This window comes from Eschrichtius robustus, chromosome 3 (assembly GCF_028021215.1).
Source record: "Eschrichtius robustus isolate mEscRob2 chromosome 3, mEscRob2.pri, whole genome shotgun sequence".
Classification (NCBI taxonomy): Eukaryota; Metazoa; Chordata; class Mammalia; order Artiodactyla; family Eschrichtiidae; genus Eschrichtius; species Eschrichtius robustus.
The window spans coordinates 57,305,305-57,324,979 of record NC_090826.1 but is presented as its reverse complement, the minus strand read 5'-3'; the positions used below and the strand labels follow the sequence as shown (position 1 = coordinate 57,324,979).

The window sequence follows — 19,675 nt, the reverse complement described above, 5'->3', positions numbered from 1 at the left end:
GTTTCTCTGGAGAATCCTGATATGGAACATATCTTCATATAGCTTTTTCTCTAGAGTCTTATTTCTACATGGTGCGCAATCAAGATCAGATTCTGTGTCTTATTCACATTAGTACTTCTCCTCTCCACCGGCTTGGTGACAGGCCATAATAAAAAAATGTAGCATAAGGAATACACTAAAACCTGAACAAATGGACGAATGATGTAGAAAGAACTTAGGCCCATGGCCTAAAGAACTAGGATGCTTTTAAAAAGCAACACAGGACATGCATAATCCAATATAATGTAATTAGAGTGGGCAGTTATGACACTAGGCAGGAATAATTGCAGGAGGCTTTCCATAGGTAACCTTTGAGTCAGATTAAGAGGACTGGGAATTTCCTGGTGGTCCAGGGGTTAGGACTCCACGCTTCTGCTGTAGGGGGCATGGGTTCAATCCCTGGTCGGAGAATTAAGATTCCACAAGCCTCGCAGCGTGGCCCCCCCTCACCCAAAAAAAAAAAAAAAAAAAAAAAAAGACTGCAGGGAAGGTGGTTTGGAAGTGTGAGGGACGTGGAGAGAGTGGTAAATCAGAGGGAGGCCTAGAAACGTTCTGAGGGTAAAGAGAGACAGGCTGGTCAAAACTGTGATGAGAGAGGAAGAAATAATGGAAAACCAGGTTAGTGAAGACAGAGGCACATCGTGTTGACAAAAGGCATGAGAAGAACCCTTATTTTCCCCTGGGATAAAAAAGTAACAAACCGTCATGCGCACGCACTCACGCACGCACACATGCACATGGCATTGAGCTGGCACATTTAGGGAGCCAAAGGATTCACTGTTTGTCCGGGCAGGTACTCTGCATGTAGATGTAAAGGAGCTGAGTGCCTAAGACTGCCCAGCTGTACAAACATGTGAAAAGCCTCTCTCCATGCTTATGTACCACACTTAAGGTGTGTGTTGACTTCCTAGAACTGAGCCTCTGTTAGCTTGAGGCCCTACTAGCAATGCAGGGACGAAAAGGAAATCACAGTGTCAAGTTCTCGGGAGGATGACTGGCTCTTTGGTGGGACTGTCCTTCCAAAGCGATCACACAGAGAACTGCGGAGGGTCAGCCTTGCCTTTGCCTTCGGAGAGACAGTCACATAGCCTAGGAAAATGAAACGGCTTTCTTTCATGAGCCCAATTTTCTTTTTGTGCAGATGGCAATCTAGATTCTGAAACAAATTTTTGTCCCATTGTTTCAAGTTCCCCAAAGCTGGAGCAGCCGGGCAGCTGCAAAGTCATTCAGTTTCTCTGTCCCCCATAAGTAAGCTCCTCCTTATAAGAATCCACCCCTGACTCAAGGAAGTCCATTTTCCCATGAGTAGAACAGCCATATTTCTCTCCTTTTACTTACAATTCATTGCACTACCTCTCTTTCATTGTTAATTCTTTTTTTCAGTAGGTTTTTGAGCACCTGCCCTGTGCTAGGCACTGACCATACAGCTAATGGTGTAAGCAATCAAGAAAATAGGCAGTTACAATATGTTAAGAATATTAGCATTTATTTAGTGCCTTCTGAGTGCCAGCCATTGTTCTAGACACTTTACATAAATTAATTTAGCTCTCATAACAATAGTATCCTATGCCAAAGGTCCTATTATTTTCCCCATTGTACAAATGAGGAAACCAAGGCCCAGAGACATTGAATTACTTACCTACAATCATACAGAAAGAAAGGAATAGAACCAGAACTAAACTCAGGCAGTCTGGCTTCCGAGGTTGCCTTCTTAACTGTGCAGGTGGACAGAAGGGGCAGGTGCTGAGTATCTTGACAGAGAAAGCACAGGGGCTAGGGAGCACATAGGAGGTGTGGGCACAAGCCCAGACTTGTGGTTCAGGAAGTACTGTATTTAAAGTTCAAATCAGATCATGTCAACCTCATTCTCAAAATCCTTTAATGGCTCCCCAACTGGATTTAGAATAAAAGCTACACGTTCAACCATGGCTTACAAATGCTCTGCCCCATCCGGCCTCTCTGGCCTTGCACCTTGCCGTCCCTCTATCAATCCAGGTCTCTGGCTGTAGCACCTTTTAGGTGTTAGTCACTGTCTCCACCCACCCAGCTCCTACTCAGTGTTTAGGTCTCAAGACCAAGTCATTTATTTACAAAGGGCTTCCCCATCCCCTAATCTACATTAATCCCAACCATAACCAATGATAATGATAATTAGAGCAAACAGTAAATAACACTAGCTGGTAGGCAATGTTCTAAATGCTTTACTTACAATAACATTTAAATTTTATAACAATTCTTATGGGAAGAACTAGTATTATTCCCACTTTCACAGGTGAAAAAATGAAGCAATATTATAGCATTCCGTACTTTTCTTCCTTACAATGACCAAATGTATAATCATGTACCTATTCATTTGACATTTCCTGGGCAGTAAGCTCCACAAGGTCAGGGTCTGAATTCATTCTCCTCATCATTGTATCCCCAGTGCCTAGTACAGTGTCTCGTATAGAGTAGGCATCTAATAAATGTTTATTGAATAAATGAATAATGGACGTATATGAAACATTTCTCTCAAGACTTACACGTTACAATGAAAGGGATAGATGACAAAGGAATTAAGGGAAATGCTCTATTATATAGTACTTATTGAGGCTGCAGATAACTCAGTTCCTTTGGTTTCTCTCCTGTTGTGAAATTCTAACCACCCCCTTTCCGTTCGTTATAACATCCGAGGTTTACAATGTGGGGAGGCCAGGGCCGTGTGGTCTAGACTAGAGGGAAGAGCATGGGTTTTCAAGAAACACAGATCTAGGTTTCAGTTCGGACTTAATCACTTACTAACTGTGTGTCTTGAGTAAGCCCCATATACCCACTGAGCCTCCTTTTCTCAATCTGTGAAACAAGGACAATAACATTGGCAAAACAGTTCAGTTGGTGAGAAAATAATGTCTGCAGAGGGCCGAGCACAGTGTCCAGCATGGAACAGGAGTTCTTCTCCTGCAATCAGAGGCAGGCATGTGGGGTGTTGGAAATGATCTAGTGTACTAGACAAGCAGCACTAGCCAGACTAGACCCCAGGAATGTGAAGCCCAAAGAGTAACTGAGGGACAGGGGCAAAGGCTGCATTATCTGACCTGGCTGCCTCCACGGATCAAATGAGCTGGATAATCGCCATGGTCCAAGCTCGCTCCGAGGACACAGTCAAAGAGGGGGTGGGAAAAGTACACAAACCTCCGAGGGGTCACTTTTGGTCCATGTCAATAGCTCTAGCTGGGAGTAAGTCAAGACAATAAACCAAGACAAAGATCCAGTGAGTTCTGTTGCCTGTTCTCTATTTCTAGGGGACAGTCCCTGCTTTGTTTCTCTTCTCTCTGGTGAAAGGGCTGTTCCCTGAAATGCTCCTCGTTTCCGAGAACAGCTCTGGAGGCAACTCCATGAAGTGCTGGCCAGATGAGAAGCAAGCAAGCTGAATTCACCCTGCCCGCCTGGGATCAAGTGGTTTTGGGGATGCAGGAGGGAGAAAGGGGAACTTAGATGGTCCTCTTCCTTCCCCCTTCATCTCCCAACGTCCACATTCATCCTTTTCTAGGTCAACCCGAGCTCCTTCTCATCTCCCTCCCTCCCAATAAAGAGGAGAGAAGGGAGTAGGTGGACACGGGGGTACTGAGAGAGGCATAAAGGTTTTCCAAAAGGAGTCAAAGTCCTCTCTGATGCTGTCTCTGCTAGTAGGTTCTGTCTCCTCTCCAAAAAGAAGCTCTGCACCAGCTTATGCTGCTGTTCTCTGCTGAGCTCTGTGGGTTGAAGCACCTGTGCCCATGTAGGTGCGTGCCCAACCCTGAACATGGTTTTTACATACAACCGTAATGGGTTGTGTAGCTGCAATTATTCTATCCTATAAAGTGAAGCCCTCTCAGGTTTATACAAAAGAAAACTCTCACTTAACTAAGATCCAGCTTATCAGAATGCTAATTGGACTTTCTTCTTCACACTCTGTTTTTAAGAGAAAAAGTCACACTTGTGTCGTGTTCTGTTACATTTGGTAACAGCTGCATTCTGCCCCCAGGTCCCTTAGCTTCCCACTGTATGTCCTGGAGACTCCTATCTTCAGCTCTAAATCTACTTCCATAAAATCAGATTTTCATGGTTTCAGGGGGAAAGAATCTTTCAAAAAAAGACTGCCTTCTAGATTGTATTACTATGAAAGAGAACGTGATCAGAACCTTCTAGAAAGATATCTACAAGGCTTGTTTTGGTTCCCTACTGATGCCAGCAGGCCTGAGCTCTCACCTGTCACACACTGACCATGTGCTTTGTGCTGGGTGCTATGGGAAGTGTGTTGTACAACACTAATAATATCGATACCAATATTGACACTTTCTAAGGGCCGGGAGCTATTCTAAGTGTTTTACATGTGTTTATGTATTTAATTCTTATGACCAACATATGAGATATGTACGATTTCCATCACAGTTTTATAGAGGAGGCAACTGGGACACTGTCCCAAGATCACACAGTGGTGGAGCGAGGATTTGAGAGAGGCAGTGTGGCTCCAGAGTCTTCACTGTTAATCCCTATACATAGCTTTTCTCATTTAGCCCTTCCTGCAATTTTATGAGTAGAATATTAAAATACCCATTTTCCAGATAAGAAAACTGAGTCTCAGAGAAGTAACTTGTCTAAAGGGTCGACCCATGATCCCAAGCCAATTCAGTTCAATATGCTGAGTACCTACTTTGTACCAGGCTCTGTGCTAGACATGAAGAGCACAGTATAGTGCAAGAAACTAGTCACATTTAGTCGTTTTCATTTTTTTCCATTTCTTTTAACACTGTCACTTCTTGCTGAAGTGATGGATAATAAAGAGTTCACTTTGAGTGAAGGAAAGTCACCTGCAGTCAAGATTATCCAGGGATGCTGGTACTGGGCACATGCCTGAGAGCTAGAAGATATTTAGGCCAGGCTGAACGAAGCCAACTATGAGCCTCAGCTCCTTTCCAATCCTTTCTGATTCAGGAACAAGCATTCACCCTTTTGTCTTTGGTTATTCCATAAGCATTTATTGAGCATCTACTATGTTCCAGATCTTATGCTATAAATTGCGGATATATAAAAAGAGGATTCATACTTTATTTGGGACACTCTCAGTTTAGAAGAGGTGAAAATTAAAATAAAGATTACAGCATAATACAACAAGTGCAATAATTGAGATTTTGAGATACTAATTAAGATAATAATTGAGAGTGGTTTTGGATGAGTTGTGGAAGATGGCGTATATGTTGAGATCTGAAGGATAAGAAATGCACTTTCCAGATGGGAATGGGTAAAGGAACTAGTATTTACTGAGCATATACTATATATCAGGTCCTGGATTGAGACTCTATATTTAGTTTAATCCAGACTCTAGAGTCCAATAATCAGAGGGTATAAAGAACTCATTCACCGTGACAACGTAAGAAAACCCCTGAGCTGAATATGTGAATGATATTTTCGGGGAAGGGCAGCCCAGGCAGAAGGAACAGCATGTACAAAGGCAGGAAGGCAAGGAAGAGCCTGGCGTATTTGAGGGACAGTAAGTTCAGTGCATCTCAGCCATTAGCTGTGCACAGGGGCACGGGTTAAAGGGGGAGGTGAGGACAAAGAAGGAATTAGAAACAAATTCTGAAAGACTTTGCACACCTGGTAAGAAGTAAGGATCTTATCCCGAAGGTAAAGGTTAACCAACTCGGAAAGCAGCATAATTGGGTTTTAGAAGAATAATTCTAGTACCAGAATAGAAGGTGGATTGAAGTGGGGAAAGACTGAGCACAATAAACCAAGTTGGAGGGCCACCACAATGGCTTAGGAAGGGAAAATGAAGCGCTAAACTGAAGGAGAGGAGATGGGGAAGAAAAGGAGGGTGTAAGATTAGAGGAAATGACTACAAGAATTGTCTGTGGGAGGCGAAGAGCAAGATAAAAGATAGTGAACAGCCACTCAAATCCAGGAATATGGGAAAAGAAGAGGTGGAGGGAGGGATGGGTCTGGGCCTCCAGATGAACCCCAAGGGGTTACTAAAGGTGGCTGGATGTCTAGCATTCCTGTACATACTTACTGATAAGTATGTACACACTTACTGATAAGGAGTGCAGGGAGGAAAGGGATGGGGTGGAGAAGGGAGATGAGTGCTGAGCCAACATGGTAGATTCTGACAACCGGATATGAAGAGAGCTGTCTGCTCAAGATGGTTCCCTGACTCTGAGCCTGGGAGGGGGAGGTAGGTGTGAGGGGAGGATTTGGCTCTGACTCCTGGGGCCGTCCAGGTAAACAGAGCTGTCAAGAACACCCAGAAACAGACAGATGTTTCCTGAAGGGCTCTCTCTGACACGCCTGGGAGCTGCATGACCAGGCTTGCGGCTGGCAGCAGCTGGGGTTTGGGAGGACACAGGCACGTGGGCAGCCTCCTGCGGGGCTCTGCGGATGAGGCAGCCGAGACAAGGGAAGCTGTTTTCCCAGCCTCGTCCTCCACCTTTGCTTTAGACCCCCGGTGCTGCCACAGCACAGTGCCGGCTGGCTGCATAGAGGTTGAGTCATAGACGACAGGCTGCAGCTAGAAGACACACAGAAGCAACAGAAAGGGCAAAATTGTGTGTGTGTGTGTGTGCGTGCATGTGCATGTGCAGGAAACTGTATTCAGGGAACTATCAAGCATGGTCTTGCGGGCAGACAATAGTGATTTGCCTAGATAATTTATGTCGCCAAATAAACATCAGGATGGGCTGTGCAGAGCTAAAGGTGAGACACATTTTTAAAAGTGGGGCGTCTCCCTTTAGGGTCTCAATGACAGGAGATGCTTTTGCACACAAAGCCTTCAGGCAACAATATCTAAGCTTTGTCTGAGCTTACTGTAACCAAAGAGAAAGAAAGGCCGGAACTAAGAGGCAAAAAAAAGAAAGAAACTGTGTTTGGAGATAGGTCTGCTACAGTATAAACTTTTCCCTTTCTCTGGCTCACTGCTATAGCAAAACCTGATGGTTGTCTTTGTAAAAAACGTGTCTGTATCTAGGTCCCTGGCAGCGATTTGCTTCTGGGAGGGCCAGCAATCTATTTAATGACTCCATTGACGTCAATAGCATAACTGAAATACTTACTAACATGCATGATTCCAACTTTCAGGGGGGTGGGTGGATGGTGTTTCTCAGCAGTACAAAAAACGTGAAGTGGAATCAAGGCGGAATGAACTCCAGTCTTTAGGCAGCAAGTGAGAGTTGAGATGCTAAGGGTCTCATCAGTTCCATTTAATACTAAGAAACATTCACACTAAATTTAGAAATTAATTTCCAAATAGTGGAATAGCCATTAATGAGCAGGGCATTATTTTTGGTAACATTTGCTCAAGGGTAACATTTTAACTATTCACACTTTAGTTGACTTGTCAATGTTTTTTTGCAACTTACACTTACCTAATTTTAGACACATACCGAATAATTGCAAATCCATATAAACAGCTTAATGTTGATGCTCTGAGGTAAACTTACAACAGGAGGGCTAATTTAGACAAAAGCAATTCTTATAAGACAACCATTTGGGAAATTATTCTCCGAACGACTAGGGCTTTTCTAGTGCATCTGCCCTATCGTCCTGTATGCAGACTGCCTAAATACTCAAGATGAATAATTAAGGCAATTATCCCAATAATTCAGGCCACACAGCATTCAGAACAAAGAAAAAAAAATCTGATATTTTTGGTTTTTTCTTTTTTTCCTTTCCTCCCTCTCTCTTCTTCCTTCCCTCCCTCTCTCTCTCTTTCTTTCTTTCTTCCTTCCTTCCTTTCCTTCTTTCTTTCTTTCTTCCTTCCTTTCTTTCTTTTCTTTCTTTCCTTTTTCTTTCTTTCTTTCCTCTTTCTTTTTCTTTCCTTTCTTTCTTTCTCCTTCCTTCCCTACTTCCTTCCTTCCTTCCTTCCTTTCTTTCTTTTCTTTCTTTCTTTCTTTCTTCCTTTTTGTTTGTAATTCCCTCCAATTTCTCCTTTTTCATGAGTGGCCATAGCCTTTGGTAACAAGATTGATTTTATTACTATTTGTTGTAAGTGTTGTAACCCTGCTTGACAGTTCTTGCTTAACGTGGAAACCGAGCAAACGTTCTGCTTGTGCTGGGCTTCATTTCCAGTCATCTGACTCAGATCAGCTCTCAGGCCATTGCTGCCATTCTCAGAGAGCCCTTTACTGGTGCACACACAGCCCATCTCTCAGCCTAGGCTCTGGCTGCTCTGGCAAAGAATGAGAACTGAATCAAGGTCATGACTTGCCAAATTTCTTAAGATCCAAGGTAACTCACTGAGCCTCTTGTTTGCTCCTCAAATAGAACCCACGTCTGACACACACACATGAACCTCCAGGGGGATATTCATAATCAAGCAAAGACATGAGAGGAACTCATACTGAGAAACAGGCTTCTTAGGAGAAAGTCTCTTCTGTTTTATCAACTGGTAAAAAGCCATTTCCTCCCCAGAATGACCTAGAGGACACATATTAGAAGAAGTGGATTCCTATGAGCACTAAAAAAATATTAATTAAGTCTGTTTCTCACTTAGGCCCACCTATTTCAGACTTATTGGAAAGCTCTGTATTGTCTCATCCTATTTCTCCATACACAGGCTTTTCTTGAAATACATCTCATTGACTGGTGTTGAAAACCATCATGAGCTGAGGCTGTGGATACCCAGGCTGAGTGACACTTCGGGTCTGCAGCAGTCTAGCCTGAAGTCCTCAAGGCAATGCTCTAGTCATCTTTGTGACATGGTTTGCTGTCATTTCTGATGACCCGTGGCCTTGGGGGTTGTTCTTCAAACCATCTTATCTGTTACATGGGTGACGTTCCTGCTCAATACGTTTATTAGTAAACTTTGGAAGAAGAAAATTAGTGTAGAATATTCCACCTTACACATTGATTTGGCTGCTAAAATGTTCCATATATGATACATATTATTAAAAATCAAGTCACATGTATAATAATCAGAAGTGCTGGTCATTAAAAGGAATGCTTCTCTTATCCTTTGCAAAGCAAATGATCGTTTCGTAAAGGCAGTGAACACTTGATAATTTATCTTTTCAGTAAATTCTTACTTTCATGACATACCCATGAACACTACTGAAATGCATGCAAAAGCAAGGGATGGTTTGGGTGGGGAAAGTGGGACAATTATCCTACACACACACACACACACACACACACACACTACACATACAATATACATATGCTCACACAGTCACTCATGTACACACACACACACACACACAACCTACACAGTGATTTTCCTCAATTACCTTTTTTTTTCTGTTGAAAATAATTTGGGGGCCTGAAATCCTAAGAATTACTTCAATTTTCCAGTTTGAATGTGTATAGATGACAGAACCCAAGTTCCTCGATAAATTATCAAGTTCCTGCCTTGTTTGGAGTGTTCTTTTTTCAATTCTATTTTTTTCCCTTTCTGTTCCAATCCTTACGTATCATGTAGAGAAGGCCTGGAATTCATGTTTGGGAAGAGGCAAAATGTGATAAATATCGAGATGCCCATTAAACTCCACAGCATTAACATTTTCAACACCCCCAGGAGGATTTACTACATCTTCTCCTTAATGTGGGAGCATATGATTTCCACATTGCTATATCTTCTGGGTTTTAAATCCTCTATTACTTTACTCTGGCTTTCCTATTTAAAGTATAAAATGCCAACTTTTTCGATTTAACTTTTTTTGTTCAAAATCTATGTGACCATACTAATATATAGATTTAGATAGTGTAGTTATAGAATGTGTCTTGAACTTCTTTCAATTTCAATGCAATAACTGATTTTTAACAGTAAAAACACGCATGGCTTTTCATAGCCATGGAGGTAAAATATTGACTCATTATTAAAATTTAATTTATGAGCATTTTCCTTAAGATAAAGTCCCTAAACTTTATGTAGCTCTCCTGCTCAATTCAACATTTACCTATCTTCCTACTATGTGAAAATAACTATGCAAAAGTATCTTAAATGATAAAGAGAGGAATAAGGTATAGACAGTCCCAGCCTTCAAGGAGCTCCAATGGAGGAGGCATATAAGCCACAAATTGGAGTATATCCTAGAATGGAATTCTCTCCATAGCACAAAAAAGGGAGCAAGTACATTGATTTTTTTAAAAAAAATCTGGATGCCTTTGCAGAAGAGAGAAATCTGTGTTGTAGCATGAGAGCTAAAAAGAATAAACTTGGTTAAACCATGAGGAGAAAGGTACTGCAGACTGAGAGATTTGCTTTGACTTCTCCCATGAATTTTTTCAGTTAATGATCAATTTGTAAGAGCAAATGTACCAATTTAACCATGGTTTTTGACAACTAGCTTTTAAAATGAATTGCATTTCCTTCATTTAGATGCATTTTAAAAAACGTTTTAAAAAGAAAAAAAAATCTTTCCTCTGGCTTTTCTCTGTCTCTCTCTTAAACTTGCTTTTTATACAAGAATACAGTTACCTAAGTCAGCCAGCCTTTCCCAACAAACTGGGTTGTTGTTAAATCTGTTTAAATTATTGTGGTTTCTTGTATCTTTTACCTTAGATTTCAATTGAAATACATGAGTTCAGCATCAGTGCTAATAAATGAAAATCTGATCTCATTATCACGATAAATCATCTTTTAAAGCAGCACTGCAGCTTTCAGTTTTTTTGTGTGCTGTGAGCCACTTATTTTTCATTCCCCTTTAAAGTTTCTATTTAAACACACCTTTGTCATATGCTGATAAATATTAAAATAACAGGAAAAATCTGCCTGACTTATTTAAGCTGATAATAAAAACAAAACACAGGATGTGTGTGTCCTCCTTCCTTTTTTGACTGTGGTTGAGCATTAAGAAGGTTTTGAAACCTATAATTATGTAATAATTGGTATCGCTACATTCTCTGCCCAATGAAAAGTCAGGATTTTTGTAGTTTGCCACAAAGACAGACAAAAACAAATTGCCTAAGTGGTATTGTCATTTCTCTGCTCCATTGTTTTAAAAGAATTTAGCAAAAGACTCTGTACTTGCCAAGCTCTAGTTACTGTGCCAATGATCACAACGTGATCTTTCCAACAGCATCTTTGGCTAATGAGCTAATTTATAGAACCATAAATATCACATATTCTCCTGATGTTTGTCAGTATTTATTACAAGAAAAAGAAAACATAGTTTAAATATTCGATTTGTTGTCAAAACCATCTTAGTAAACTTGGCTAATAGAAATGGTAGTGATGGTGCCTCACAAGTGGGCCAAGATGATGAAATGACAGGAGTTTCGAAACCACCCCCTTTGATCTCCAGCATGTAACGCCAGTTACATGTTAAAACACTCTAGTTATTTCGTTTTGTTTTATAAAACTTCTAAAGGACATAGTACATCAGAACACCACATTTTTAAAGTCCATGGATAGAGTACCATTTTCTTCTATTTCATATCATGGGGCTCTAGAGGTAAACTTGACTTTGCTTAATATCTTCCTTTTACTTTTATTCTTGTTCTCAATATTTTTCTCACAAACATGTTTTAAAGCATGTACCATTAATACTTCAAACGCCAGTGAGCCAATGGAACCTACTGCCTTTGTTCTCTTCTTTTAAAAGTTGGACTTTTTCAGCCATAAAAAGAAATGAAATGGAGGTATTTGTAATGAGGTGGATGGAGTTAGGGTCTGTCATACAGAGTGAAGTAAGTCAGAAAGAGAAAAACAAATACCGTATGCTAACACATATATATGGAATCTAAGGAAAAAAAAAAAAAAGGTCATGAAGAACCTAGTGGCAAGACGGGAATAAAGACACAGACCTACTAGAGAATGGACTTGAGCATATGGGGAGGGGGAGGGGTGAGATGTGACAGGGTGAGAGAGTGGCATGGACATATATATATACACTACCAAATGTAAAATAGATAGCTAGTGGGAAGCAGCCGCATAGCACAGGGAGATCAGCTCGGTGCTTTGTGACCACCTAGAGGGGTGGGATAGGGAGGGTGGGAGGGAGGGAGATGCAAGAGGGAAGAAATACGTGAACATATGTATATGTATAACTGATTCACTTTGTTATAAAGCAGAAACTAACACAACATTGTAAAGCAATTATACTCCAATGAAGATGTTTAAAAAATAAAAATAAAAAGTTGGACTTTTGTATTAGCTCTGTTATATGTATGGCCATCACATCAGCAAGAAAACACAACATCCGAGCGTGGAAGCTCGTAAGAATAAAGGGAAGGGAAACAGAAACCTATGTGGCAACATTAGGTGTTAGGTGATCTCAGCATGAGTTCATCTTACTGTTTCTCCCGTGGTTCTACTCAAATCCACTGCCATACTAGTGGGACAGATTAAAGAGGAAAAACTCCATTTTGCACTTTCAAAAATGTCATCTAACTGGCTGCATCTTATGGCAAGAAGAGTTTTACGTCCAACACGTCTCCAAGATGTTCCTTCAAGGTGGCCCTTCCTCTCCACAGCTCTCAACTCCACAGGAAAAGCGTACGCGCAGTACTAAAAAAAATGAGAGGTTAGGTTTCTCTTAAAAAAAAAACACCTTTGAGGAACAAAGTTGGATGACCTCCAAAAGAAATGATTTGTGACCTGGAAAGAGCCTTTGGTTTCACACCTGGAAAGGATGTAGACTCAAGTGGGATGTATAGTTGACGCTAAGAGGAAAACCACTAACATTCACCATGGGGCCCTCAGGCCAATGTGGGAGCACCTGGGACCTTTGAGGTTAGCTCTCCTGGAGTTCACTGGGGCCGGCAAGCTGAGGGCAAAGCTGCACTCTTGCTCTTGTCCTGGGAAGCAGCATGACCACACATCCATCACATTCTGAAAGCCGAGGCCCGCACAGGGTGGGAAAATTATTTCATCCTGCTTTTCGTTTGGTTTCACATGGAGTGAAGTACAGCTCCAGTCTGCCTTTGAAAAAAGTCACCAAGAAACCTATTTGGAGGGCCGTGATGTGCAAACGAGTGCTATTATTCTACAGAAGGTTCTGGAAAAGAGGCACATTTGTTATTTTGAAACATGGAGCTAAGCCTCATGCCATGGCTTACCTGGCAGGTTGACTCTGGAGACAGATGGCTGACTAGCAGCTGGAGACCTCCTGTGGAGAGGGAGAGAAAGGAAGGTCTGAGTCTCTGTATGAATACCCCTCCCTGCACCCCCATGATCACAGAGGGGTTTTCCAGGTCAGAATGAGCTACCTAGTGACATGATGCTATCTCTGGAAGGCGGGCTCCTGTAACTCGTGGGTGACTGCAATTCTCACATCCAGATGGCCTGGAATTTCCCTATGCACAGCGTCCCGGATGCTCCAGCACTCCAGGAAGGAAGTCATTTACTCCAGGTCCCTAACCAGTCCTTCTGCTTTAGGTTTCCCTGCCCCAGGAGGCCTTGCAAAGATGACACCCTTGCTCAGAAATGACACCAAATACAAGCGTGAATCCCAACTCCTTTGGGCAGTGCTATAGAAAGTTACAGCCGGAGGAGCCCTTGGAGATTAATCAGTCCAGGCCTCCCATTTTTGCACCTTAGACATCTGAGACCCAGAGAGATGAAATCACTTGTCAAAGGTCACATAGCCATTAGGAACAGCAATCTAGGTGGCTTAACTTGTGGAGAAGTCTTTTCATGGTCGAACTGGGCATTATTCTACATCACAAAGCAAGCCTGCTCAAATCGAGTCAAACGAAACGAGCAAACAAACTCACGCTCCACAAATATTAGGGTTCCTTCTCCTTTTCTTTCTTGTTTTTCTTTCTTCCTTCTTTATCTTTTTTACCCCCCCTCCCCCCAAAACCCTGATTTTCTTTGCTGCTCTTGCCATCCTTCTCATGCTTTGCCAGACTCTCCAGGATTCAGGGTGCATTGCTAGAGAGCCTCCCAGAAACAGGATAGAGCAGTGGCCCGCAAACTTTAGGGTGCATAGAATCGCCTGCAGAGTTTGTTAAGACACATTGCTGAACCTTACTTCCAGGGTTTCTGATTCAGTCTGCCTGGGGTGGGCTTGAGAGTTTGCATTGCTAACTAGTGCCACGTGGTGCTGATGCTGCTCATCTGGGGGCCACATTCCAGAGCCAGCGGCATAGAGGGCCGTCTGCCCCACTAAAGAGCAAACAGGAGATTAGCAGTGAGCAAGAGAGTGGCACTGCAGGCCAGTGGGTCTCAAACATGGATGCCATTTGATCACGTGGGGAGCTGTCGAGAATATGATTCCCTTCCCCATCCCTGGAGGGTCTACTTCAGCGTGTCTGGGACAAGGCGTGAGAATCTGTAATGTTACTATTGCTCTGTGAATTCTGATGCACAGGCAAGGTTGGGAAGGAAGCCAAGTTCTACATGGCCTGCAAAGGGGTTGAAAAGGAAGGGTTTCCCTACTGGTGTGGCCACAAAATTACTTTCCTAGATTTAAAGTATTCCAAATCCATGTTTGGTCCCTTAGGTGTAATATAGCTTCAAGGTAAAAATATCTTATTGTTGCAGGGTCTGATGGACAGGGTTCATATTTATCACTCACTTACTAGCTGGGTGATTCTAGGCAAGGTACTTTTATTTTTTTTAATTTATTTTTTATTTTTTTTAATGTTTAACCCCACTTCTGGGCTGGGTTTTGGTTTTTTTTTTTAAATTAATTAATTAATTTATTTATTTTTGGCTGTGTTGGGTCTTCGTTTCTGTGCGAGGGCTTTCTCTAGCTGTGGCGAGCGGGGGCCACTCTTCATCGCGGTGCGCGGGCCTCTCGCTGTCGCGGCCTCTCTTGTTGCGGAGCACAGGCTCCAGACGCGCAGGCTCAGTAGCTGTGGCTCACGGGCCTAGTTGCTCCGTGGCATGTGGGATCTTCCCAGACCAGGGCTCGAACCTGTGTCCCCTGCATTGGCAGGCAGATTCTCAACCACTGCGCCACCAGGGAAGCCCTAGGCAAGGTACTTTTAAACTCTCTGTGGCATGAAATTTTCAGGTATGATGTAGGGGAGGAAATTTTCTCTACCCTTCTAGGTTCTTTTGGCTGGTCTATTAATTAACTTGACATAAGACAGATTACCAGGTGCCAAACAAATTTAACTACATACTTAAGGGATCCCCATAAGAACATGAGACCCAAGGGCAAGTCAAGCAGTTGAGACTTATCTGTCATCCTGAGCTAAGGAATGGAACAGGAGCCTAGGGCTTCAAAGCTTAGGAGGGTCATTCACCAGACAATGAGAAGAGCAGATGATTTGTAATTCGATGTTTGCCCTGCCAAACAGATGGGTCATTCAGATAAAAGTTATCTCTGATAATAGCTCTGTCTCTCTTTGAGCCAGGCCCCCAACTACAATTATTTTAGGTAGTTGAAGAAGAGGTAGAAGTTTTTCTTGAATCTGCTGGGTCTTGATTGCCTTCAGCTCAAAATAATCCATGTGCCAAAGTGGCATATTTTGGGATCACACATTCTGCTCTCCGGGGGTGACAAGCAAAGGGAAATTGCCATCCAATGTGTGTTTTTCTCTGCTAGGCGCTGTGCTGGGTACTTCTTAACTTCCATTGAGAGTATCATCATCTCACTTTAAGGATAAGGAAACTGAAGCTCAGAGAAGTTAAGAAATATGCTGAAGCACACATGGCTTATAACAGCAAGGTCAGGATTCAAAGCTAAGTCTTTCTGAATCCAAAGTGCATTTTCTTTGTACTATGCCATCTGCTGATAACACCTGCACTAATACTGAGGGCTGTTGTTCAGAAAAATTAAGAGATTAAATTCCAAACTCCTTAGCCTGGCATTCAAAGTCTGCTCTTTGGCCTCAACATGTGCTTTTATATGCCAGCCACTCAGTAAATACTTATTGAATGGAAGAATGAATGAATGAATGAATGAATGAGGGAAAGAACTAACTCATACTTTGCCAAGGCCAAACTTGATCACTTCCTTTTCCTTGAACACGTGCTATTCCTTTCCTGACGCTGCTCAGGCCGTTCCTCTGTGAAGGAAGCTTTCCTCTCACAAATCTGCACATTTAAGTGTCACCTCCATTCTATAACATTGCCAGTTATGGTAAGAAATATACATATATATTTGGCCTTTGGCTCCATTTTTGGCACAGACCTCCTAAAATCCTTGGAGCTTCCTAAGTGAGGAAAGCAATCAAGGTGTCTTTTGCTATGTTAATGAGATGACTTTTGGACCAACAACTACATAACCTAAGGAGGGGGTTGCCAGGGGACCCAACCATGTGATTAGAGAGTTTGAGCTTTAGGCCCACCCTGAACCTCTGGGGAGGGGAGAGAGCCTGGAGATTGAGTACAGTCACCAATGGCCAATGATTTAATCAATCATGCCTTTGTAACAAAGCCTTCATAAAAACTCAAAAAGACTGGGTTGGTGAACACGTGGAGATTCAGAGAGAGTGATGCACTCGGAGAGCGTGAAAGCTCCGCGCTCCTTTCCCCGGCAACCCCTGCTTTGCTCTCTGCATCTCTTCCATCTGGCTGTTCCTGAGTCATATCCTTTTATAGTAAACCAGTGATCTAGTAAGTAAAATGTTTCTCTGGGTTCTGTGAGCCCCTCTAGCAAGTTCACTGAACCCAAGGAAGGGCTCGTGGGAACCTCCAACCTATAGCCAGTGGGTCGGAAGCCCCGGCAAGAGCCTGGGCTTTCCACTGGTGTCCCCAGTGTGTGTAGTGGGAGAGGGGTGTGCGGTGGAGGGGCAGTCTTGTAGCACTGAGCACTTAACCCACGGGATCTGACGCTATCTCCAAGTTAATAATGTCAGAACTGAATTGAATTATAGGACACCCAGCTGGTGTCAGAGAATTGCTTGGATGTGTGGGGAAAAAAAACCCCCATTATCATAATCATACCTTCAAAGGTCAAATGCCATCTTCTCCAAAGAATGTTGTAGGGAGGAAAACTTGCTACCCAAAATGCTCTTGGCATATGGATTATTTCAAGCTGAAAAGGCCCAAGGCCCGAAAGACTGAGGTAGAAACTTTGACCTTTCCCTTAACAGCCTAAAAGAATGTAAATAGAGGAAGGGAGCTCTGACCACAGATAAGTATAGTATGAACTAGGTATGGTAGACAGGGAGGAACCCAGCAAAGTCTGTTTGTTAAAATTCCATTCTGTGTGCCATTGTCTGTCCCCGCATGGTCCGGCAAACATTTATTTACCAAACATTTGCTCTTCCACTTCCACGTCAATTGCCTTCCTTCCTTTTCAGGTCCCAAACCCCTACCCCACAATATCCTCTTTGGTCTTTAGCTGAAAATGGTGTTTAAGGTGAGGGTTTCAGCCACTTTGTCCAGTTACTTAGTTTTCCTGGGCCTCTCCCATGTATACATGCTATTAAACTTCTGTTTGACTTTCTCCTACTAATCTGTCTCATGTCCACTTAATTCTTAGACCAGCCTGAAGAACCTAGAAGAGGAAAATGTCTTCCTTCCTGAAAAGGAAGCTAAAAAATGATTCCTCCTCTAATCTCGCATGGTGCTTCATTTGTACCTTCAGGGTTATTTCCTCATGTTACAACTCATATGGCCATGGACTATCCCCACCCCTAATCTATGACCCATTGATGGTGGGCTCCAGTTCTGACCCCTTTCACGTGCCCTCTGCAGCACCTACCAACTTGCCCCGCGTAAAGTAGAAACTCCATAAATATTGGTAAACTGTCGATTGAACGAACCATTGATGTGAAAATGATTTGAGAAGCCAAATACCATATGAATGTTTTATCTGGTTTCCTTTTCCTCTATAGTCTTGGTTTTACACACCCCCCACTGGTCCTCAGACTCAGAATCTGCTTGTGTTGCTGGGCTCTTTGCACATATTTTGCTCATCTGACCACTTTTCTCCTCCTCTTTAAGTGGCAAACTCCTTCACATGTTCTAGGACTGCACTCCGGCATCACCTCAGAGGATCCTTCCCTCCTGTGACTAGTCACTGCGCCACCTATACTTTCCTAGGCTTGCCCCAGCCTAGTGCCACTCTTAACTGCATTACAATTCCCATTTTCTTGTCTGTCTCAACTAGGCTGTGAGAAATTTAAACAAAGATTGAATCTCATTCATCTTTGTAACCTTGTAATTGGCAAAATATTTGGTACGATACAGGTAGTCAATAGCTGTTGATTAGATTGATAATGTATTTTTTTTAATACTTTTATTTTAACTATCTTCCTGAGTTCCAAAGAAGACTTCTGTGAAAAGAGACATAGAACCAAGAGACCCTCAATATTGGAAATCTCTGCTTTCTTAATAGCACAGCGACACATAGCACCTGATCCTCCCAATGACCTCTTAAAAATTACACAATTTACATAAACTCCTTTGTCCCAGGAGTTATTTTGAAAATATAACTTTTACTTAGAGTTGTTAATTCGGGTGAGCATCTGTGTGTGTAAGTTTTGGAAAGGCAAGGAGTACGTTTATAAAGGGTCATCACTTTTGCTCAAGACCTGGTGCAAAGAAGAAGCTCGATAGATTTTAAATGAATGAATGACATCTGGAGGCTGCATTATTGCTTGTGGGGCATGAGAGTACCAATTAGAAAACTGTGGTGAGTGCCAGAAGAAAATGGCACTGGTTGCCCATTACGAGTCCAAAGGTCCGTAACTTACAGAAGAATCATAAGTTCTACGCCTGGGTTTGTAAAGATGGTGATATTAATAGGGAGGATAATATGGCCACAGCAGTTAATACTTTCCAGCCCTGAATAACACAGTGGAAAAAGAGCTGGACTATGAATAAGAAGACAGGAATTCTAATCCTGGTTCTGGCACCTTCTAACCATATAGCCCTGGGCAACTCACTGAACTTCTCAGTTTCTTCCTCACCTGGGGAGAACAGGCAGCAACTAACATTTTCTGCTAGTTTACAAAGTGCCAGCTCCTGTGTGAGAGGTTTTACATATATTTCCTCCCTTACTCTGAGGAAATTTGGCTAGGTTCTGTCCAGCTCTGAATGCTCAAGACTTTTATTATTCTCAGCTAATTTAAATCCCATGCCAAAGGACCCAAGGCAATGAAAGACTGAAAACAAAAATCAGTGGTTATTAATTCTTTCTCAAAGATTTCATACATGTTCATCTAATTATACCTCAGAAGAATGTTAATACAGAGATGTTATGTGATCTCCCGGTAGCCACCGGTGATGTGTGTGGTGTTAGTGACAGAGTTGGATGATGGGGACAGATCTTTGCTCCCAGCTCAATTCCCTGGTTATCAGTCTGCTGAATGTAGGTACTCTCATTCACATGTGATTTCTCCATCAGTCTGTTTAAAGTCAGTAAATGCTTTAGGGAATGCTTATCTGAATTAACAACTCTAAATGAAAGCCATAGTTTCAAAATTCCTGGGACAAAGGATATATAGGTTTTAATCTGAAGCCAAGAAATACAAGCCCAATCAAGCATCCCTCAATAGAACATTTCAAGGAAGTGCAAGGAAATCACCTCAATAGGAACTTTGAGATTTTTACCCTTTGGGTGGTAAAGCTCAGACAGACAATGAACTGCTTTTATGCTGAGCAAAGAGCCAAAAGATAAAGGAAATCTTGACTTATGAGAATTATAGTTCTATGTGGGAGTTCCTTTTCATATAAAAACAACACATTATCCAAATGTCTCATGAAAACCATTCCAAGGACATAATTATTGCTTAAATGTTACATTCAAGGCAAGGAGTAGCACTTTGGAACCCAAGT

The 19,675-nt window shown here is 42.3% G+C and overlaps 1 protein-coding gene across 2 annotated transcripts in view; it reads right to left on the bottom strand.

Moving 5' to 3' along the window:
* PDE4B (phosphodiesterase 4B) overlaps nucleotides 1–19,675 on the bottom strand; it is a 591,158-nt gene that overhangs the window by 96,305 nt on the left and 475,178 nt on the right. For both annotated transcript variants that reach the window (XM_068540054.1, XM_068540055.1), the window contains one exon: nucleotides 13,051–13,100. In XM_068540054.1, coding sequence (XP_068396155.1) covers nucleotides 13,051–13,100 — 50 coding nt within the window. The remainder of the gene's footprint in view (nucleotides 1–13,050; nucleotides 13,101–19,675) is intronic.